This window comes from Ovis canadensis, chromosome 13 (assembly GCF_042477335.2).
Source record: "Ovis canadensis isolate MfBH-ARS-UI-01 breed Bighorn chromosome 13, ARS-UI_OviCan_v2, whole genome shotgun sequence".
NCBI lineage: Eukaryota > Metazoa > Chordata > Mammalia > Artiodactyla > Bovidae > Ovis > Ovis canadensis.
In genome coordinates this window covers 34719836-34744656 of record NC_091257.1, presented here as the reverse complement: position 1 = coordinate 34744656, position 24821 = coordinate 34719836, and the positions used below count along the sequence as shown (strand labels likewise).

The window sequence follows — 24821 nt, the reverse complement described above, 5'->3', positions numbered from 1 at the left end:
AGTATTTTTAAATATGAATATCCTTAGTACAATAAAGTCTACAACTTTTTAAGTGTTTGTATGCAGTAACAAGTCTTCCACATACTTTAAGGAAACCACTCTGATGATTTTATACTTAATTTCATAGTCCATTTTGAAAATGCACTATCAGTTAGGGGATGGGGTGGGCAAGGGCAGGATGGTTTGATCATTTGTTTAAATTGTGTGTATTTACTTGTAAAATTGGATGGAAACTTTAAGTTCTTGGTATACATAATAATCCAAGGATTTCACAGTCCAGCTGTTTTACTTTTTATTGGATTAAGAGCCTCTATAACTTGTAGCTGAAAAAATGGATAAGATGTCAGATGAAATCTTATACCTAAAGAAAAAGTTTAAATCTTATAAAACTCATCTCAAATTAAAACACTTGGAACTGCCAGAAAAGTGAGGCTTTGGAGTAAGAATATCATATAATGATTTTTAATTAATTTTCTCCAGTTCTTTAATATTTTATTTATTCAGTTGAAGACAGGAATATATGCTATATATGTATCATTTATACTTATATGCACACATATACATAACAAATACATGTTTGTTTGTGTATGTATGTTCTCCATTAGGTGAAGTTGATTAACTATGATGTTTTTACCTTCTTAATTTCATTGAAGTTCTATGTTTATTTTATCATTTGTGAGAAAGGTATGTTAAATTCAACTACTGTGTTTATTTTTCCGTTACTCTTTGTTCTGTCAATTTCAGTTTTATGTTTCTAAAGCTTTATTATATATAAAAATACAGATGCATGATCTATGTCATATATATAGGTGGTATATTACATATAAGTATGTATAATAAATATGCAGATTTTCATTTGTTATTTGTTCTTAGTGAACTGAAATTCTGTCTTTATGATAGACATTTTGTAGTAATTTTTTGTACCTTTATTTTATCTGATGTTGGCATAGTATCTTTCTGTAACTATTTGCATAGAATGATTTTTTTATCCCTCTATTCTTAACCTTTTCATATTACGATTTAGTTGTATATAATTGCTAATTTTTATTTGGCTTTTGGATTTTTTTGTTTTTAAATATATTTCTCTATTTATTTAAACCTTCCCTAACTTTTTTCAGAATTTTTTTTTTAATTTTACGTGTACACACTGCTGTATTTATTTATATTGGATCTTCATTGTTGCACTCGGGATTTTTCTAGTTGCAGAGAGCAGGAACTACTCTCTCGTTGTGGTGCATAGGCTTCTCTTTGTGATAGCTTCTCGTTGCTGAGCACAGGCTCTAGGCACACAGGCTTCAGTAGTTGCAACTTGCTAGCTCTAGGGCATGCAGGCTTCAATAGTTGTGGTGCGTGGGCTTAGTTGCTCCGCCGTTTGTGAAATCTTCCTGGACCAGGGTTTGAACCAATGTCCCCTACATTGGCTGGCAGATTCTTATGCACTGTGCCACCAGGGAAATCCTAATTAGTTATTTTTTAATCCAGTATAAATCTTCTAAATTTTAAATATACTATTTATCATTTTTTCCTCATCCGTATCTGTTAAGAAAATATCACATTTAATTGTAAAATATAAATACCTCATAAAACTATTCTTTTGAAAAGTCCCTCTACATTTCACATCTCTCTACACTTTACATACTTACTCTATAATTCACTATCTCAATAATGTGGTATTTGACTTTATTGTTTCAAACCATGAGAAGAAATATTCCTGGATAATTGAAGTGTGTTTGAATTACAGAAGATTTTCAGTAAATCAGAGAACTTCTCTACTTAATGGATTAAAAACATCTTTCTTATAGCTCAGAAAGCAAGAGACATATCATCTGAGGATGAAGTTGGATCAAAAAGCCAGTCTCAAACTGAGAAACTTAGAGCTGGCAAAATGGAAACCCTGAATAGTAAGTATGATAAATTTCAATATTAATTTATTTTTAATTAAAGTAAAAAGCAAAAAATGCTGTCTTAGGTTTGTGAATGTTTAATCATATCTTTTGTATACATCTGTTACATCAAATATATTTACTATGTTTGGTTCTTCTTTAATTGAAGTTCTGTTTATTCTGTGTTAAATTTTCCTTCTAAGATTATGGATTTCTTTGTGTTTCCAGGTAGTTTTTTGCCAGATTGGTTTATATATTTGGAAGTGATGTTATTAAATGCGTATGAATTTATACTTGTTATATTTGCCTGGTAAACATGAGCCTTCATCTCTATAAAAGTATATTCTTTATTTCTAAGGATATATTTTTTGACTTAATATTTATTTTACCTTATAATAGTATAGCCATATTTGCTTTCTTATGATAAGTAGTTATCCAATCTCCTGTATACAATCTTCTGTCTTCTGTAAACAGTTCAGACAGAAGTTCATGGTGTTTTGTATGATGTCAATAGTTTTTGTCATAATGATCCTAAACCAAAAGAAAAGCCAAACAGTTTGTTTGTTAATTGTGTACAAACAACTTAACACCTGCTGGATACTACATAACTTTTGTGGCAACATAAATTTTCATACGGTTGCTAAATCATATGGTAAAACTATTAACTTTGTAAACTGCCAAACCGTCCTCAAAGTGGCTGTAGTGTTTTGCTTTCCTCCCAGCTACAAATCAAATTTCCCATTGCTCCAAATTTCTGATATCATTTGTTGCTTTCAGCATTTGGATTTTAGCTATAGTTATGTAGTGATATCTCTTTTGGGTATTAGTTCTGAAAGGTCTTGTAGGTCTTCATAGAACCGTTCAACTTCAGCTTCTTCAGTGTTACTGGTTGGGGCATAGCCTGGGATTACTGTGATACTGAATGGTTTGCCTTGGAAATGAACGGAGATCATTCTGTCGTTTACGAGATTGCATCCAAGTACTGCATTTTTGACTCTTTTGTTGACCTTGATGGCTACTCCATTTCTTCTAAGGGATTGCTGCCCACAGTAGTAGATATAATGGTCATCTGACTTGAATTAACCCATTCAGTCCATTTTAGTTCACTGATCCCTAGAATGTTGACGGTCACTCTTTCATCTCCTGTTTGACCACTTCCAATTTGCCTTGATTCATGGACCTAACATTCCAGGTTTCTATGCAATATTGCTCTCTACAGCATCAGACCTTGCTTCTATCACCAGTCACATCCACAGCTGGGTATTGTATTTGCTTTGCACTCATCTCAGACGCTAGTAAAGTAATGCTTAAAATTCTCCAAGCCAGGCTTCAGCATTACGTGAACCGTGAACTTCCAGATGTTCAAGCTGGTTTTTAGAAAAGGCAGAGGAACCAGAGACCAAATTGCCAACATCTGCTGGGTCATGGAAAAAGCAAGAGGGTTCCAGAAAAACATCTGTTTCTGCTTTATTGACTATGCCAAATCCTTTGACTATGTGGATCACAATAAACTGTGGAAAATTGTGAAAGAGATGGGAATACCAGACCACCTAACCTGCCTCTTGAGAAACCTATACTCAGGTCAGGAAGCAACAGTTAGAACTGGACATGGAACAACAGATGGGTTCCAAATATGAAAAGAAATACATCAAGGCTGTATATTGTTACCCTGCTTATTTAACTTCTATGCAGAGTACATCATGAGAAATGCTGGGCTGGAAGAAGTACAAGCTGGAATCAAGATTGCTGGGAGAAATATCAATATCCTCAGATATGTATATGACACCACCCTTATGGCAGAAAGTGAAGAGGAACTAAAAAGCCTCTTGATGAAAGTGAAAGAAGAGAGTGAAAAAGTTGGCTTAAAGCTCAACATTCAGAAAACTAAGATCATGGCATCTGGTCCCATCACTTGATGGGAAATAGATGGGGAAACAGTGGAAACAGTGTCAGACTTTATTTTGGGGGGTTCCAAAATCACCACAGATGGTGTTTGCAGCCATGAAATTAAAAGACACTTACTCCTTGGAAGGAAAGTTATGACCAACCTAGACAGCATGTTGAAAAGCAGATATTACTTTGCCAACAAAGGTCCATCTAGTCAAAGCTATGGTTTTTCAGTGGTCATGTATGGATGTGAGAGTTGGACTGTGTAGAAAGCTGAGTGCCAAAGAATTGATGCTTTTGACCTGTGGTGTTGGAGAAGACTCTTGAGAGTCTCTTGGACCCCAAGGAGATCCAGTCCATCCTAAAGGAGATCAGTCCTGGGTGTTCTTTGGAAGGACTGATGCTGAAGCTGAAACTTCAGTGCTTTGGCCACCTCGTGCGAAGAGTTGACTCATTGGAAAAGACTCTGATGCTGGGAGGGATTGGAGGCAGGAGGAAAAGGGGATGACAGAGGATGAGATGGCTGGATGGCATCACCAACTCGATGGATGTGAGTTTGAGTGAACTCCGGGAATTGGTGATGGACAGGGAGGCCTGCCGTGCTGCAATTCAGGGGGTCGCAAAGAGTCGGAGACGACTGAGCGACTGAAGTGAACTGAACTGATGTAGCGATATCTCACTGTTCTTTTAACTTTCAATTCCTTTATGATAGAGAACATCTTTTCATATTCTTATTTGCCATCTAAATGACTTCCTTGATAAAATATATGTTTTAATTTTTTAAATTTTAATATCTTTAATTCTTACATGCGTTCCCAAACATGAACCCCCCTCCCACCTCCCTCCCTATAACATCTCTCTGGGTCATCCCCATGCACGAGCCCCAAGCATGCTGCATCCTGCGTCAGACATAGACTGGCAATTCAATTCTTACATGATAGTATACATGTTAGAATGTCATTCTCCCAAATCATCCCACCCTCTCCCTCTCCCTCTGAGTCCAAATGTCCGTTATACACATCTGTGTCTCTTTCCCTGTCTTGCATACAGGGTCGTCATTGCCATCTTCCTAAACACATTTTTGCGCATGTTATAATTGTGTTCTTTTCTAATTGTGGAGTTTTAAGAGTTTTGTATGTTTTAGGTAAATCTTTTTCAGATATATGTTCTGGGAATATTTTTTCCCAGTTGTGACTTGTTTTATCACTCTCTTAACAGTGTCTTTCACAGATCATAAGTCATACGTATATTTTTCTTAATAAAGTCCAACTTATCAATTTTTTTTTTTGGATTGTGCTTTTGGTGTTCTACCTGAAATATCAACACCAAACTTGAGATCCTCAAAATGTGCATCTGTGTTACCTTCTAGGACATTTATAGGTTTGTATTTTACATTTAGGTCTATGATCCATTCTGTATTAATTCTCAGCAAGATGTGACGTCTGTGTCTAGATTCACTTTTTTTTTTTCTAATTTGCCTGTTCCGTTGTGTCAGTACTATTTGTTGAAAAAAACAATCCTTTCTCCGTTGAAGAGTTTTTGCTTTTCTGTCAGAAATTATTGACTGTATTTGTATAGGTCTATATCTCTTTGTTCTGTTATCTTGACATATTTGACTGTTCTTTCACCAATTGTCTTATTTCTGTAGCTTTTAGTAAGTCTTGAAGTTGGGTGGCATCAGTCCTCTCACCTTGTTTTTCTTCAATATTGTGTCAGCTAACATAGGTATTTTGCTTTTCCATATAAAGTTTAGAATCAGTTTATCAATATCCACAAAATAACTTGTTTGGATTTTGATTGGGATTGCACTGAATCAATTTGGAAAGAGCTGACAGTTTAACAATATTGAAACTTCCTATCCATGAAAATGGAAAAATCTCTACTTTAAATCTTTGATGACTCCTTTATATATGTTAGATTTCATCACTGATGCTAATATGAATGGTATTGTGGTCAGTTTCAAATTTCACTTGTTCACAGCTGATATATGGGAAATCAGTTGACTTGTGTATATTAATGTGTATCTGGAAACCTTGCTATAGCCAACGTATAATTCCAGGAGTGTTGTTGCTGTTATTCTTTAACAAGAAGATTTTTGTAAAATTTTCTCAATTTATATACTTTTTATGTCCTTTTCTTGATTTATTACATTAGCTGGGACTTTCACTATGATAGGGCTTCCCTGATAGCTCAGCTGGTAAAGAATCCTGGGTCAGGAAGATCCCCAGAGAAGGGATAGGCTACTCACTCCAGTATTTGGGGGCTTCCTTTGTGGCTCAGCTGGTAAAGAATCTGTCTGCAATACAGGAGACCTGGGTTTGATCCCTAGGTTGGGAAGATCCCCTGGTGAAGGAAAAGGCTACCCACTCCAGTATTCTGGCTTGGAGAATTCAATGGACTCTATAGTCCATGGAGTTGCAAAGAGGTGGACTCAACTGACTGACTTTCACCTTCACTTCACTATGATACTGGGTAGGAGTTGTGAGAGGAGACATCCTTGATTTATCCTGATATGATAATGATAGCATTTAGTTTTTCACTGTTAAGTGTGATGTTATCTATTGGGTTTGATAGATGTCATTTATCAAATTGAGGAAGTTCCCACTATTCTTGGCGTGCTTACAGTTTTTATCATGAACGGGGTTTAGATTTTTTAAAATAATTTTTCTGCATCTCTGATTGATCAAATGATTTTTTTCTTTTGTCTGTTAATGTGATGAGCTACATTCAGTTCAGTTCAGTTCAGTTGCTCAGTCTTGTCCGACTCTTTGTGACCCCATGAATCACAGCACGCCAGGCCTCCCTGTCCATCACCAACTCCCGGAGTTCACTCAAACTCACATCCATCGAGTCAGTGATGCCGTCCAGCCATCTCATCCTCTGTCATCCCCTTTTCCTCCTGCCTCCAATCCCTCCCAGCATCAGAGTCTTTTCCAATAAGTCAACTCTTCGCATGGAGTTTCAGCTTTAGCATCATTCCTTCCAAAGAACACGCAGGGCTGATCTCCTTCAGAATGGACTGGTTGGATCTCCTTGCAATCCAAGGGACTCTAATGAGTCTTCTCCAACACCACAGTTCAAAAGTATCAATTCTTCGGTGCTCAGCTTTCTTCACAGTCCAACTGTGACATCCATACATGACTACTGGAAAAACCATAGCCTTGACTAGATGGACCTTTGTTGGCAAAGTAATGTCTCTGCTTTTCAATATGCTGTCTCGGTTGCTCATAACTTTCCTTCCAAGGAGTAAGCGTCTTTTAATTTCATGGCTGCAGTCACCATCTGCAGTGATTTTGGAGCCCCCCCCACCAACAAAAAGTCTGACACTGTTTCCACTGTTTCCCCATCTATTTCCCATCAAGTGATGGGACCAGATGCCATGATCTTAGTTTTCTGAATGTTGAGCTTTAAGCCAACTTTTTCACTCTCCTGTTTTACCTTCATCAAGAGGCTTTTTAGTTCCTCTTCACTTTCTGCCATAAGGGTGGTGTCATCTGCCTATCTGAGGTTGTTGATATTTCTCCCAGCAATCTTGATTCCAGCTTGTACTTCTTCCAGCCCAGCATTTCTCATGATGTACTCTGCATAGAAGTTAAATAAGCAGGGTGACAATATACAGGGTGACATACTCCTTTTCCTGTTTGGAACCAATCTGTTGTTCCATGTCCAGTTCTAACTGTTGCTTCCTGCATACAGGTTTCTCAAGAGGCAGGTCAGGTGGTCTGGTATTCGCATCTCTTGAAGAATTTTCCACAGTTTATTATGATCCACACAGTTAAAGTCTTTGGCATAGTCAATAAGGCAGAATTAGATTTTTTTCTGGAACTCTCTTGCTTTTTCGATGATCCAGCGGATGTTGGCAATTTGATCTCTGGTTCCTCTGTCTTTTCTAAAACTGCTACATTAATTGATTTTACATATTGAGTCAGCATTATATCAGTTCTAATGAGGTGGATGAAACTGGAGCCTATTATACAGAGTGAAGTAAGCCAGAAAGAAAAACACCAATACAGTATATTAACGCATATATAAGGAATATAGAAAGATGGTAACGATAACCCTGTATGCGAGACAGCAAAAGAGACACAGATGTATAGAACAGTCTTTTGGACTCTGTGGGAGAGAGCCAGGGTGAGATGATTTGGGAGAATGGCATTGAAACATGTATATTATCATATGTGAAATGAATCACCAGTCCAGGTTTGATGCATGAGACAGGGTGCTCGGGGCTGGTGCACTGGGATGACCCAGAGGGATGGGATGGGGAGGGAGGTGGGAGGAGGGTTCAGGATGAGGAACACATGTACACCTGTGGCAGATTCATGTCAATGTATGGCAAAACCACTACAATATTGTAAAGTAATTAGCCTCCAATTAAAATAAATAAATACATATTTTTTTAAAAAAGAAGTGTTTCCTTTTGTATTTTGTGGGAGAGTTTAAGAATAGTTCCTATTAATTCTTCTTTAAATGTTTGGTAAAATTCATCAATGAAGTCATCTCTGGTCCTGGACTTTTGTTGTTGTTGTTGGTAGGTTTTTGATCACTGCCCAGTCTCCTTTGTTACTGGTCTGTTCAGTCTTTCTGTTTCCTCATGATTCAGTCTTGGTAGGCTGTATGTTTCTAGGAATTTATTCCTTTGCTCCTAGTTGTTCAATATGTTGGTGCATACTTGTTCATAATGGTCCCCTTATAGCATATTTATTTCTGTGGTGTTAGTTGTAATGTTTTCTCTTCTGCTTCTCATTTTCTTTGCATCTTTATTTCTTAGACAGTCTAGCTAAAAGTTTGTCAATTTCTGTGTGTCTTTTCCAAAAATCACCTCTTAGTTTTATCATATTTTTCTTAACTGTTTTTCTGTCCCCTATTTCATTTATTTCTGCTCTCATCTTTATTATGTCCTACTTGTGATAACATTGACATTAATTTGTTATTATTCTTTTGTTCCTTATGGTCTTTGAGATATTTCTTCTCTTTTAATCTAGGTGTGTATTACTGTAAACTACCCTCTTGGATACTGTTTTTGTACATCCTATATGTTTGGATATATTGTGTTTCCACTTTTCTTCTCTGGAGATATTTTCTAATTTCCCTTTTGATTTCTTCTTTGATCCAGAGGTTGTTCAAGATTGTGTTGTTTAGTTTCCATGTGTTTGTGAATTTTTCATTTTTCTTCCATTATTTATTCATAGTTTTTTTTCCACTGTGGTTAGAAAAGATACTTGAAATGATTTTAATTTTAAACGCATTAAGATTTGTTTTGTGACCTGGAATGTGATCTGTCCTGCAGAAGAATGCTGATGAAGAATGTATATTTTACTGCTCTTGAGTGGAATGCTCTGTAGATATCTCAAGTCCATTTGCATTCAAATAATTCAAGCCCTCTGTTTCTTTACGGATTTTACTTATCTTTACTGAGTCTTCATTACATATTTTTTGTCTGAATGATCTATCCATTATTGTAAATGGAATATTAACATCTCCTTCTATTCTTGATGTGCCATCTATTTCTCCCTTCAGATCTGTCAGTGTTTGGTTTATATATTCAAGTGAGCCATTATTGGATGCATAAATTTGTAAGTGTTATATCCTGTTGAATTGATTCTTTCATCAAAATGATGAAAGGAACTTCATTATTGTAATGACCTTCTTTGTGTCTTGGGACAGCTTTCTATTTGTCTTTTTTGTCTAATATAGCCACCTCTGATCTCTTTTGGTTACCATTTTCTTGAAATATCTTTTTCTATCCCTTCACTTTCAGCCTCTGTGTGTCCTTATATCTAAAGCTGGTCTTTTATTAATAGCATGTAATTGCATATTGTTGGAGAAGGAAATGGCAACCCACTCCAGTGTTCTTGCCTGGAGAATCCCAGGGACGGGGGAGCCTGGTGGGCTGCTGTCTCTGGGGTTGCACAGAGTCGGACATGACTGAAGCGACTTAACAGCACTAGCAGCAGCAGCATGAAATTACATCTTATTTTTTCATTCATTCTCCAATCTTTTTTGAGTGTAATTTATTTATATTTGAAGTAGTTCTTGATTGTTAATGACTTTGTATTGCCATTTTTTTTTTGTCACTTTTGTAGTTCTAAGTTTTCTGCTTAGAAATCCATTGTAGTCTTACTGAATTTCTCTTGCGTGAAATAAGTTACTTTTCCTGCTTTCAAAATTCTTTCTTTGTCTTTGACCTTTGACAATTTAAGTGTATGTCTCAGTGTAGATCTCTTTGTGTTCAATCTATTTGGACTACTTTGGGGTCCATAAGTTTGTATGTCCACTTCCTTCCTCAGTTTTGGGAATTTTGCAGCCATTATTTCTTTTAAAATGCTTTCTGTCCTTTTCTTATTCTCTTCTTCTTCTGGAATAACTATCTGGCATATATTTGTTTGATGGCATCCCATTTGTCCTGTAGACTTTTTTTTCACTCTTTTTCATTCTACTTTTCTTTTTGTTGTTCTACTTGGTAATTTCAAATTACCTGTCTTTGAGATCACTGATTATTTTTCCTCTGCTTGATCATGTGTGCCACTAAAAAGCTCTCTGTTAAATTCTTTAGTCATTGTGTTCTTCAGCTCCAAAATTTGTTTAGTTTTTTTATGTTTTCTGTCTCTTGTTAACTTTCTCATTTTGTATATGTATTGTTTTCCTGATTTTATTTAGTTTTCTATTTTTGTTCTCTTGTGTGGTTAAGATTACAATTTTTATTTTTTTGCCATATAAAAACTTTTATGACAAATCTATATGTTTAATCATATAAGAAATAGCTGAAAATGATCACAATTGCTGATCTATATATTTATCATACCAACTTTACCAGAACTAGGTAATTGTTAAAATGATAATGATTCACATTCTGATCTTATTTATAATTTTAATGGGGATATCTTTTGGTGCTTCAACATAAATCAAGTTATTAGCTGTTGGATTGACACAGAAATATATTCTATATTAAGACAATGATGTCTAGGAGTAAATCTGTAATTCTGATTTTTCAGAGTTTTATCAAGAGTAAGAAATTGAAATCTATTAAATGAACTGCTAACATTTATTGAGTAATCATTTTTCTCTTCTTATTGATGTAAGAATATTTTCCTAAACTCCAGACATTATCATCTCCTTGGAATTAAGCCATAATGTATAGGTTTCAATAGTGTTTCTGTATTTAATTAAACGTTTTCTTCATATTGGTAGATCAAGATGTGGATGAACTCTCAGATGAGAAATTTTCACTTGATGATCTAGTAGGAACTAAAGGATACAAGGATAACACTCAACTAAGTGGAGTTTACCAGCCTCAGATATTGAGAAGTATGAATTACATTGATATACATATTTTAAAAGTCATCATAAAATACTTGACAGTTTAAAATTACATTGTAATGTGCACCAATCTTATGTTAGTTGAACTTTTTCCTTAGAGTGGATATTTTAAAACATAATTTACCAGAAATTGAAGTTCTACAGAACTAGTAAATGCTGTAATGCTATTAGCACCCCTCATTTCTTGGCGTTTTTAATATTCTAATTATTATAGTTTATTTCTTAAATTTGTTGAGCAAGTAACAGTCTTTTTCTTTGGAATAGTGTTTCATAGAGAACAAGTTTAGGAGACATTTTTCTAGGAAACTTATGGAATTGTTGCAGTTATTTCATTTTTAACAACGTGACATTTACCCAGCATTTACATTTCAGTTCTTATCAAGAATCATTATCTGCTAAAGCATATTTGTTGTTATCCAATAGAGCTATTCTTAATATTGTTACATAGTTTCAAGAAGGGAAAAGAAATGTTTGTTTTTTATCTATTGGACACTACTCTTGATATTTTATATTTTCTACTACAACTCTTTAGTAGTGTATTTTTGGGTGTATATTTTAAGTAAATTTATCTATTTTTATGTTTGCTTCAAAAATGGATTTCTAGAAAAATGGACATTACTAGAAAGATTGTTGTTCAGTCAGCAAGTTGTGTCCAACCATATGCGACTCCATGAACAGCAGCATACCAGGCTCCTCAGTCCTTCACTATCTCCCTGAGTTTCTTCAAACTCATGTCCATTAGAAAGACTGGAAATTGTTTATTTGGACTTTTGACTTGGTATAACAGAAAATTTGATTTATATTTGTGCTTCTTAAGAATCAGATAAAACCTAGGTCCACAATTTATTTGATGGAAGTTGTTGGTTCATGTATTGCTGAAGCCTCGCCTGGAGGATTTTGAGCATAACCTTACTACCATCTGAAATGAGGGCAATTGTACAGTAGTTTGAACATTTCTTCATATTGCCCTTCTTTGGGATTGGAATGAAAGCTGACCTTTTCCAGTGCTGTGGCCACTGCTGAGTTTTCCAAATTTGCTGGCATATTGAGTGCAACACTTTATCAGCATCATCTTTTAGGATTTTCAATAGCTCAGCACTATTACCTCATAATAAGGCCCACTCCACACTCCAAGATGTCTGGCTCTAATTGAGTGACCACACCTTCATGGTTATCAAGGTCATTAAGACCTTTTCTGTAAAGTTCTTCTGTGTATTCTTGCCACCTCTTCTTAATCTCTTCTACTTTTGTTAGAATTTCTAACAATTCCATCTCTAAGAATTTTCCACAGTTTCACTTTCATTTACTTCTGTTAGGTCCTTACTGTTTCAGTCCTTTATGATTTCCATCCTTGCATGAGATGTTCCCTTTATATGTTCAGCTTTCTTGAGATCTCTAATCTTTCCCATTTTGTTGTTTTTTTCTCTCTTTCTCTGCATTGTTCATTTTAAAAGACATTCTTGTCCCTCCTTACTATTCTCTGTAATTCTTCATTCAGTTGGGTATATCTTTCCCTTTCTCCCTTGCCTTTCACTTCTCTTCTTTCCTCAGCTATTTGTATATCCTCTTAAGACAACCATTTTGCCTTCTTGCATTTCTTTTTCTTTGGGATAGTTTTAGCCATTTGTACAGGATTGTCTCTTGTACAGTGTCATAATTCTCCATCCATAGTTGTTCTCTCTGTCTATCAGATCTAATCCCTTGAATCTATTTGACACTTCCACTGTATAGTCATAAGGGATTCAATTTAGGTCATACCTGAATAGCCTAGTGGTTTTCCCTACTTTCTTCAATTTAAGCCTGAATTTTGCCATAAGAAGCTGATATCTGAGCCTTAGTCAGTTCCTGGTCTTGTTTTTGCTGACTATATAGAGCTTCTCCATATTTGGCTGCAAATAATATAATCAATCTGATTTGGGTATTGACCATTTAGTGATGTCCATATATAGAATCATCTCTTGTGTTGTTGGAAAGAAGTGTTTGGTATAATCAGTGTGTTCTCTTGGCAAAATTCTGTTAGCCTTTGCCCTGCTTCTACTCCAAGGCCAAACTTGCCCTTTATTCCAGGTATCTCTTGACTTCCTCCTTTTGCATTTCAATCCCCTCTGATGAAAAGGACGTCTTGTTTTGGTGTTAGCTGTAGAAGGTCTTATAGGTCTTGAACCAGTCAACTTCAGCTTCTTCAGCATTAGTGTTTGGGACATAATCTTGGATTACTGTGATGCTGAATATCTTCCTTGGGAAATGAACTGAGATCATTCTGTCATTTTTGAGTTTGCACCCAAGTACTGCATTTAAGATTCTCTTGTTAACGATGAGGACTACTCTTTTTCTTCTAAGGGATTCTTGCCCACAGTAGTAGATATAATGGTCATCTGAGTTAAATTCTCCCATTCCCTTCCATTTTAGCTCACTAAATCAAACAACATCTTTGATTCCTAAGATGCTGATGTTCACTCCTGCCATCTCCTGCTTGACCAGGTCCAATTTACTTTGATTCACAGACCTAACATTCCAGATTGCTATGCAGTATTCCCCTTTGCAGCATTGGACTTTACTTTTACCATCAAACATATCCACAATTGGGTATCATTTCCACTTTGGTCCAGACACTTCATTCTTTCTGGAACTATTAGTAATTGCCTTCTGCTCTTCCCTAGTATCATATTGGACGCCTTCCAACCTGGAGGATTCACCTTCTAGTGTCATATATTTTTGCCTTTCCATATTGTTCATGGGTTTCTCGCAGCAAGAATACTAGTGTGGTTTGCCATTCCCTCCTCCAGTAGACCACACATTTTGTCAGCAGAACTCTTCACTGTGACCTGTCCATCTTGAGTAGCCCTGCATAGTCTAGCTCAGAGCTTCACTGAGTTATGCGAGCCTCTTTGCCACAAGGTTGTGAGCCATGAAGGGGAAGTGTAAGGTGACATCTCTCTAATTAACTTTATGTAGTATAATTTTACCCTCACAAAATATTAGTTATGTATCAACTAATCTGGCAATCTATTATTCTTACAGTTAAAAGGGAAACAACCACAGAACATCCAGATATAGCAGAGAATCTCCCAGAAATGAATCTATCAATAGATGACTTAATATTTCAATTAGATTTAAACAAAGTAATAGGTAAGTAGAGATTTATAATGTTTGGATACAATAGAGGACACATTCTAAGAGTTAAAGCATTTCTGCTGTATTGTACAGTTATTAAAATAAGAAATTCAAACATAAGGTAACCTTTCTCAGTTTAATAAACAGTCAGCCCTCTGTATCCATGGGTTTCACATCTACAGATTCAGCTGACTACAGATCAGAAATATTTAGAAGAAAATTTTTCAGAAAGTTCCAAAACACAATGGTTTATGCACTGGCAATGGTTTAGGTAGCATTTACAACTATGTATATAGCATTTTTATTGTATTAGGTATTATAAGTAATCTAGAGATGATTTAAAGTATATAGGAGAGTGTTCATGGGTTACAGGAAAATATTGCACCATTTTATTCAAGAGACTTGAGCATCTTCAGGATTTGGTGTCCACAGGGGATTCTGAGAGCCGTCCTCTGTGGATACCAAGGGAAAGCTGTAATAATTTTGTTCTTTTATTAAACAGTCTATGTATCAGTTAATATGTATCTTTAAAAGAATTTGTCATCTGCTTATTACTTCACCAAACAAACATTAATTAAGTAATGCTTAAGAGTTTATCTGCTCATGAAAAAAAAAAAGATTTTTCCCTATATTGTGAATTTTCATGATATAAACTAGATGCTATATGATCAGTTCTTTAGAAAACACAGTTTTTGTTACTTATATCATCTGTTGTGATAACAAGACAATGAAAAAATACAACTATCACTAGATAGGCAATAAGTCTACTTTGTGACCTTTGTATCACAAAGTTGGCAAATGTCTAATAGTTAAAAAACCTATACTAAGAAAGTCCCTGGTGACCTAGTGGTTAGGATTCTGGACTTTAACTGTCACGGGCCAGGTTCAGTCCCTGGTCAGAGAACTGAGATCCTACAAGTTGTGTGGCACAGCCAAAAACAAAACCTATGCTAAAGCTCAGGTGGCCAAGTGACTAAGTACTTAACTAATTTCTAATAAGATAATTTTAAGTGTAACATTGGCAGCTTCTTAACAACCATTTTAAGGTAGATGTCAGCAAAATGACAGACTAGGAGACTCCAAGCTTTTAATCCCTGACAGAAACAATGAAAAAGGATGAGGAAGGGGAAAGGCAGAAAACCATTAGAACTAACTTTGTCAGAACTTTCGGAAACAATAAAATATTTACAGTAACAAGAGGATTCCCCAGTTAAGAAAAAGTCATCTTCGAAATGGTCAGAAAATTTTGTAGAAATATGAAGTGCCCAGCACAAAACCAACCACAAAGAATAGGAGAGCTTCTAGGGTTAACAAGATTACCATTCAGTTCAGTTCAGTTCAGTCGCTCAGTCGTGTCCAACTCTTTGTGACCCCATGAATTGCAGCACGCCAGGCCTCCCTGTCCATCACCAACTCCCAGAGTTCACTCAGACTCATGTCCATCGAGTCAGTGATGCCATCCAGCCATCTCATCTTCTGTCGTCCCCTTCTCCTGCCCCCAATCCCTCCCAGCATCAGAGTCTTTTCCAATGAGTCAACTCTTCACATGAGGTGGCCGAAGTACTGGAGTTTCAGCTTTAGCATCATTCCTCCCAAAGAAATCCCAGGGCTGATCTCCTTCAGAATGGACTGGTTGGATCTTGCAGTCCAAGGTACTCTCAAGAGTCTTCTCCAACACCACAGTTCAAAAGCACCAATTCTTCGGCACTCAGCCTTCTTCACAGTCCAACTCTCACATCCATACATGACCACAGGAAAAACCATAGCCTTGACTAGACAGACCTGCTCTATAGAAAATGCTAAGGGGAATCCTTGAGGTTGATGTGAAACAATGTTATACAGTAACTTGAAGCTATATGAAGAAATGAAGATCTCCAGTATAGATAAGTACATCTCAAATATAAAAGCCAGTATTATTGCAGTTTTAGTTTGTAGCTCTACTTTTAATTTCATATAATAGTTTTAGGAAAAATATATAAAAGTAATGATAAATCTGTATTATTGGGCACACAGTGTATAAAGATATGCTTCATAACATCAGTATCAAAAAAGGATTGAGGCATATAGAAGTACAGCTTTTGGATGTTATTGAAGTTGAGTTGGCATCAATTTAAATTAGATTTTTATAACTTTAAGATGTTATGCATAATTCTCTTGGTAACAAAAAGGAAAATATATATAGAGTATGCACAAAGGAAATGAGAAAGGAAATAAAACTAGTCCCTTAAACTATCAGTTGAACATGAAAGAAGGCAGTATTAGAGGAAATGAGGAACCAAAAAATGTAAGAAATACAGAGAACAAATATAAACATGGCAGAAGTAAGTTCTTTCCTTTTCATTAATTGCCATAAATGTAAATGATTAAGCTTTCTAAACAAAAGAGAGATTGAAAAAATGAAAAAAGAATTATCCAACTATATGCTGCCCATAAGAGGCTCATATTATATCAACAAAATTAATAAAACTTTAACTAGACTGATGAAGAATAAAGAAAGAAGACTCAAGCTATTAAATCAGACTAGAACCTGGGAATATTACTACCAACTTTACAGGAATAAAAAGCATTATAGGAAAACATTGCCACATTATTGAATAGAGAAAAAAGTCATTAAACTTCAATAAAACTTTGCTCCTAATATATTTTTGACACTTATCTTTTAAAAAATACAAATAAATTTCAGCAATTTAATAGTAAAATATTTCCTTCAATATTAGGAATGAGACATATGTTTGTTATCACTATTTCTATTCATTTTTGTACTGGAAACCATAGATATTACAAAAAATTAATAATGCAAGTTGTAAGTATTTAAAGAAATCTCATAAATTTCAGACAATGTAACTATGGAGGTATGTTATCTAAAAGAATCTGTAGTTTACAGATAAACTCTTGTATCAGCTGTATTTTTTTAAATTACTGAATATAGAGTAAAACTGTAGACAACTCAATTCTATTTCTATATACCAAGAACAAAAAGTTGAAAATGAACATTTTTTAGGGATGATGAAATTTATTTTAGTAGTAAAACAAATACAGTATCTAGGAGTAATTATTTTTTAAAGATTTGCAAAACTTCTTACCAGTTGAACATGTAAAAAACTTGGAAGTCCTCATTCCCGTACTCCAAACCAAAAAAAGCTAAAGAATCTTTAAGTCAACAACCTTTCTCAGTTCCATCAAAGAATTGAGGTTAGAGAGCAAATTTCTCCTCTCAAACTGAGGAGATAGATGGATACTGGAAATTACATATTTTTAGAAACAACCTTACACTGGAGCCAGCAACTAGTAGGAAAACTTAAAGAGTAATTCAGTAATTGTTGGAAACTGGACATGAACTAGGTTGAGCAATAAAAAAGTTCTCAACACAACCTTGGATATACCATACACTTTCAGGTACCTTGGGTAAATATCAGAAATAAAATCTACTCATGCATTCAGCAAAGGGGAGAAAAGTGAACATCTAAAATTGCATTCTTCTTAACACAGGCCTAACTTTAAGAAAAACTACTTACTGGAACCTGACAGATGTCCAGAAAAAGAAATGCCAGAATCTAACCTCTTGAACTTTCAGCATCAAGGAAGGCAGATATTCAAGTCCAGTCCTCTTTAGCCTTTCTGTTTTACCTAATTCAGTAAACATGCTGAAAAGCAATTTTGAAAGTCACAGCCCAGAGGAAAGTGTAAATAAAAGACTGAGAACTAATCATAGGTTTATAGAATGCTTTCCCTCTCTCTCATACCTTACAACTACTTCACTAAGGCCCCTGGATAATAACAGAGGGTTACCAATGGAAAAACTGCAGTGCTCAGGGCCCATTAAAAAAATATTCTGTAGGGAAAACCGAAAACCACAGAGGAGACCAGAAAAGGAAAATAAAAGAAATTTTAGCCTATGACACCTGCTGAACTCCTCTCCAGATGAACATAAAACATCATAATAAAAACCTATATACTTCAGTTATTTCACCTGATACATCATGTCTGGCTTTAAAATAGTATATGGCATGCTAAAAGAGCAAAACATGCGAGCTGGACACAAAGCAATCATCAAGACCAGATGAAGATATAGCAGAAATTTTGGAATTATCAAACTGGGAATTTAAATTAACTATGACTAATATAATAAGGGCCCTGGCAGAAATGCAGTAATGAAAGAATATATAGGTAATATATGCATAGAGTAATTCTCTAAGAAATAATCAAAATAAATGCTAGAAATCAAAAGCACTGTAACAGAAATTAAGAATGTATCTAAGTGACTAATAAAAATTTGAAAATGGTACAGTCTTATTAGTTATCTAGAAAATTGGAGTTAAATTCATGAGGATTTTATGATATACCATCACTGAGTTTAAATCAAAGAATGACAGAATCAAGTCATGATAATATTGTAGAGCAACTAGAACTTTCAGAAACTGCTGGTAGCAGTATAAGTTAGTATACACACTCTGGAAAACTGGCATTTCTACTCTATTGGAAACTCCAATAAGACTGATGGCTGGCTGACTTTTCATCAGAGACTATGGAGAACAAAACACAATCAAATGACCAAAATGCAAAAGGAAAAAAGTGATCAACCCCAAATTTTATATCCAGCCAAATTACCTCTCAAAAAATAAAAATAAGGAGATTTTAAAACATAAAAAGCTGTGAAAATTCATTGCTAGCAGATTCACTTTATGAAAAGTACAAAAGAAAATTCTTCAGGCTGAAAGCAAGTGACCTCAGACAGTAATCTGAACCCCATAAAAAAGAGACTGGGTTAAACTAATTCTGTAATTATAAAAGATAGTATTAAAACATATACATAAATAATAATCATAATTTTAAGAAAGCAATGACTATATAGGTTATGGATTATTATATTTATAATATATATAACAATGGTACAAAAATATAGAGGGAATAATGCTATATAAGGGTAACATTTCTATACCTCACTATAATTACTAGAATTTACTTAGCATAATTCTGATGTAAATTCTTTTTTATTGTGAAAAAATGGATCTATCTATAACATTGTGTGTTTAACATTTATGATATATTGATACATTTGTACACTGCAATATGATGACCACCCCAGTGTTAGCTAACACTTCCATCATGTCATATAATTATCATTTTTTTGGTAAGAACACTGTCTAGTCTCTTCTAAAATTAATTGTGGTGATGGTCATATAACTCTGAATATATTTTTTAAAACATTGAAATGAATACTTTAAATGGTCAAATTGTATAATATGTTATATATTTTTAAAAACTAACTCAATGAATGTCAAGAAGAATAGAATTTAAAAAGGATTTGAAAAGTGGGAGGATATGATAAAAGAGAAAACTCTCACTTTTCTAGGTTATACATTTCTCTAGCATATGTCTTTTAATAACTTAACCTTTCCTCAAATGCTATCCTCATTTTCTCTTACTTATCTAAGGAATCTGCTTCCTTAATGCAAATGAGCAAGTCCTTGTTGCATATACCATTTGGAGAGAGAACCAGAGAAATTAAAATGTATCTGCTAATACTCCCAGTTTCATTCTGCTATGTATCTTATTTCACAAAATGTTGTTAATTATTGAAAATTTGTTCTGCCTAACCAGACACACTTTTTTCATTTTGTCAATGGTGCTGCAGCAGGTAACCACCTCTACACAAATAGCACAACCTTTTTAATACTTACTGGTTCATACATTTCTCCAAATAGAGACTTCCATCTGAGCATCTTAGTCATAACAGGTTTCTAACTTCAGGTACACACTCTGCTAGAAACTAATTAGCTACAGTATTTTAAATCCAGTAGTTGATCATTCCTAATTATTCCTTTCAATATAAACTCTCCTTTAATGTTAATGTATTTTTCTCATAATTGGACCTAGTTGCCGTTTAAATCAAGCAAAAATTTCAAATGGCATAAAACTCAAATGAAAAGAGACCCAGTCTCAATCCAGGTACTTCTACAAGTTTAACCATTTCTTCCTCCAGGCTACCAGGTCTACATGCTAAAGGGACCTAGGAGAGCATGTTTTTTCAGTCTACAACATATTCTGATATTCTTTTACATCACTGATGCCTACTTTGTTTACACTTAAGTAACATAAAAGGGGCATTAAAATATTCCTGGAAAGTCCAAGAATTTCTGCCCCATGGTAAATTTCCATGGAGACCCTAGTTTGCAACATAGCCTGAGGAAAAAAAATGTTGTCTTCCACATCACTGGTATATATGCCTATAGTATGATTTTGATTTTAATTTAAACTTAACAGTTGATTATTATCATAACCTCTCCAGGATATTTTAATTTAGTTTAAGAGATAGCATGGTATGGAAAAAGCACTGGTTAAAGGCATAAGGTTGTGCATCAGGTTTTTCATTATCTGGATACACAGTCTTGGTCAAATTGTTAATGTCTCTAAGTCTCAGTATATGGAGACTTAATGATTGCTAACAGCCATTCTAAGGTTTAATGACTCTGCAACCAAGATATTCCATTATAATGCATATTTATTAATAACTAGGCTAATTAAGATAGTACCACACAGGAACACACATACATACAGACAAAGAGAAACACTCGTATGTTAGGGTTACTTTACAAAGTGTTTTGTTATGTTTATTTCCATAGAAATTGATCTAGAACACTTGAAAGATACTATTGAAAGACGTATACGGAGAGTGGAAAATAAGACCCTAGCAAAGGGTCCCCCTGGTAAGTCTAATCTTTCCAAGTCTGATCTTTATCATTTCTTTACCTTTTTTGGAGTTTTAGTATGAATTTTTGATGATAAGAGTACTTGTATGTTGTTATTATATAGGTAAAATCTTCATGAATATTCTCATAATTAGTTGTACTATGGTATTTACTAGAAATCTAAAAGTTAGCTAGATATGATTTATAGAAAGGATCCATTTAAAAATTAAACCATAAAATGAAATGCTGTAATGAACTTGGAATATTCTTGGTACATCCTGGCTTTCCTGATAGCTCAGACAGTAAAGCATCTGCCTGCAATGCAGAAGACCCAGGTTCAATCCCTGGGTTGGGAAGATCCCCTGGAGAAGAAAATGGCAACCCACTCCAGTATTCCTGCCTGGAAGATTCCATGGATGGTGGAGCCTGGTAGGCTACAGTCCATGGGATTGCAAAGAGTCAGACACGACTAAGCCACTTCACTTCAAGTGTATTTAATTCTATTCTAATCTCTTTCTAGCTTAGAAAAGGAGACAGTCTTCTTGATGAATGTGATAATAACAAGGTGAATTTAACACAGATTTAATTCATTGGTTACCATTTCTCTCTATTTGATGGAACTCTCAGGCGTATTAGCCTTCTCATCTGTGATAGAGTCATTAGTTGTGTTATGTAGTTCAGAGATTATGCTACAGTCTTTACTCTTGTAAAAGTGATAGACACACTGCCGTTTGATTTTGGGGGAAGAACTGATATTGAAGCTGAAACTCCAATACTTTGGCCACCTGATGTGAAGAACTGACTCATTGGAAAAGACCCTAATGCTGGGAAAAATTGAAGGCAGGAGGAGAAGGGGACAACAGAAAATGAGATGGTTGGATGGCATCACCAACTCGATGAACACGAGTTTGAGCAAGCTCCGGGAGTTGGTGATGGACAGGGAGACCTAGTGTGCTGCAGTCCATGGGGTCGCAGAGTCAGACACAACTGATTTACTGAATGAACTGACTGATAACATCAAAAGAGATAGACCATATAACAGAGATGTAAAAAAGACAGCACTGCTAAAACCACTATATCCAAGAATTTTTCCCTTGAGGGGCAGTAAGTTGTGCCTTCAAACTGCAAAGAAATACTTCAGTAAAATGTTTCAACCAGAAAGCTAAGAATATAAGCAAGAAAATAATAATAACATGCCTTGAAAAAGGAAGTCAGTATTCAGAGATGCTACATTGCATATCCAGAATACTCAGTTTTCAGCATAAAATTATGGGTCATGCAAAAAAAAAAAACAGTAAAATGTGACATATAACAAGGAAAAATGCATACAACAAAAACTGCTTGCGAGGATCCAAGCTATTGCACTTAAAGAACAAAACTAAAAAGAAGTTATTATATATAATGTTCAAATAACTAAATGTAAACATTATTAAGAAGAGAAGTAAGATCTCATGAAAATTCTTTATCAAATAGGTAATATATACAAAGAGAAATATATCATTTTGAAAAGGAACACATAGAAATTGGAGTTGAAAGTGTAACTGAAATTTTAAAAAATCAATAGAGATGTTCAGTATTTTTACACTATCAGAAGAAAGAATGAGCAAATTTAAAGTATGGAAATATAGCATGGACAGCAGAGGGATTAAAGAGCAGAAAATGTTATTTTAAATAATGACAAAAAAACAGATATTATAAATAAAATGGTTAAAATAATAAATGCTGTACATACATGCTTTGTCTTCTCTTGGTAGAGCACAAAATTATGTAAATACTTTAAAAGCAATTTTAATAAATGAATTCATTTTTACATGCTTCATATATAAAACTGGGAAAAGATAGTAAGAATTACATTATAAAGAGAACTATATATGTAGAATATGAAAATTTATAAATCTTCCTGGAATTTCATCTGTTTAGTATAAATCTAAAGTAGACTATAAAATGACTATGATTGTTATACAGCTCTATGAATATACTAATAAGCATAGAATTAACATTTAAAATGGATCATGTTACATTTTAAAAAATAGTTCAACAAACTCCAAGCAGAGTAGGATTTAAAAAAAAAAAAAAACACCTTAAAAGCAGTGGGAGAACATTGTGAAGGAAGAAAATTGTGGCTCTTAATAGATTAGGTTTCTCTACTCTATATCATTTATTGCCTCCCTGCTTACCTAAGAATCCTTTGCTTTCTCAAATCAAGTGAATCAGTTCTTCTAATTTTATCTTTGGAGAAAGACCAGAGAAGAGAACTAAAGTATGTCTGCTAACGTTCTCCAGTTCTATAGTACACATTACTTTCACAAATGCTGTAACTTAATTACTAAAACTTGTTCTGCCCAATCCAGCATGTCTTCAGTTTTAGTAATGATGTCCCATGGTCTTCACCTCTGTTTAGATTACAGTGGTGATAAATTTGTGCAGCCTCAGTAATAGTACACACTTGAAATATTCATGGGTTCAGCCAGTTCTCCAAAGCAAAACTCATAATGTATAAGTTCTGGATGTAACAAGTTCAAGCTTCACTTACATGAAGCTTGAACCAAATTTTGCTCACCCAAGACTTTACCTAACAGGTGACCCAGAGTCACCAATTCTGATTATTCCTTTTGCGATATAAAATTCTTTTAAATATTTTTTTTTCTGATACGGAACATAGATCATCATTTCTGAATCCAGCAAAAAGTAAAAACCAGGTAAAGACTCAAATGAAAAGGGATTTAGTACCAATGCTCACATTCCTGCAAATGACCCATTTCCTGCTCCTCAGGGGAGAAGGTCTATGTGTTAAGAGAACCTGGGAGAGTATTTTATTTCTGTCCACAAATTACTTGTTTTTCTTTCCCATCATTGATACTTCCTTGACTTAGCTATATAACCTTTTAAAAAAAGAATTAAAATATTCCGGGACAAGTCAAAGAATTTCTGCAACTTCCTGTGACTATGATGCTTATCATTTGCAACTTGACCCTGGGGAAAAATGTTATGTTCTACATCACCAGATATATCCTTACCATGTGAATGTGTTCTTAACGTGCACACTATTTATTAAGGTAAACTCTCTAGGATGACTTTTGTTTGCAAAAGATTTGTATTTTATGGGAAAAGCTCTGGTTAAAGAACTATGAAGTATCAGTTTATGAATCAGCTTTGTTGTTACCTAGATATGTGGCATTGGTCAAATCATTATTTCTCTGTGTGTCAGTCACTTAGTTGTGTCCGATTGTTTGCGACCCCATGGACTGTAGCCCAGTTGGCTTCTCCATCCATGAAATTCTCCAGGCAAGAATACTGGAATGGGTTGCCATTCCCTTCTCCAGGGTATCTTCCCAACCCAGGGATCAAACCTGGATCTCCTGCATTGCAGGCAGAAAGCCTCAGTATAATGAGGCTTATGTGATTGCTTATAGCCCTTCCAATTCTAAGGTCTTGTGATACTACAATCCAGACATTTCATTTTAATTCTGTTCTATAATATTAAAACCATAATTAAAGGAGTACTACACACACAGAGAAACACATGTTAATATATGCCTTACAAAAGTGTTTTGAAACTTATAGAGACTCATACAGAGCACTATGCAGAAGCTACTGGAAGAAGTACTCTAAAGGGCGAAATCAAGAGTCATCGTGGTAAGAACAAGAGTATTTCAAGTCTATTTCTGCTTTATTTATCTTCTCTGGAGTTTAAATTTGTATCTAAATGAGTATAGTGTCTATATGCTATTATTACAGGCCGAAATATTTTCATCAATTCCCTCCCATTATTAGTGGAACTCCAGCAGTTACTAACAGTAGAAAATTAGCTACATAGTATAGGTTTTAGAACTCGTTCACTTAAAACTTATCCTTAGAAATTCAGTGCTATGGTAAGTTTGGAATATGCTTGCCAGAAGCATTTGAAATGTTATTACTATTCACTTTC

At 34.7% G+C, this 24821-nt stretch overlaps 1 protein-coding gene across 1 annotated transcript in view; it reads left to right on the top strand.

Annotated features, from left to right (window-relative positions):
- The window catches only part of CCDC7 (coiled-coil domain containing 7), a 304496-nt gene that overhangs the window by 194515 nt on the left and 85160 nt on the right, over positions 1–24821 (top strand). The window contains exons 35-39 of the mRNA XM_069547384.1: positions 1803–1901; positions 10962–11078; positions 14112–14219; positions 20828–20911; positions 24458–24529. Of these exons, the coding sequence (XP_069403485.1) occupies positions 1803–1901; positions 10962–11078; positions 14112–14219; positions 20828–20911; positions 24458–24529 (480 nt within the window). The remainder of the gene's footprint in view (positions 1–1802; positions 1902–10961; positions 11079–14111; positions 14220–20827; positions 20912–24457; positions 24530–24821) is intronic.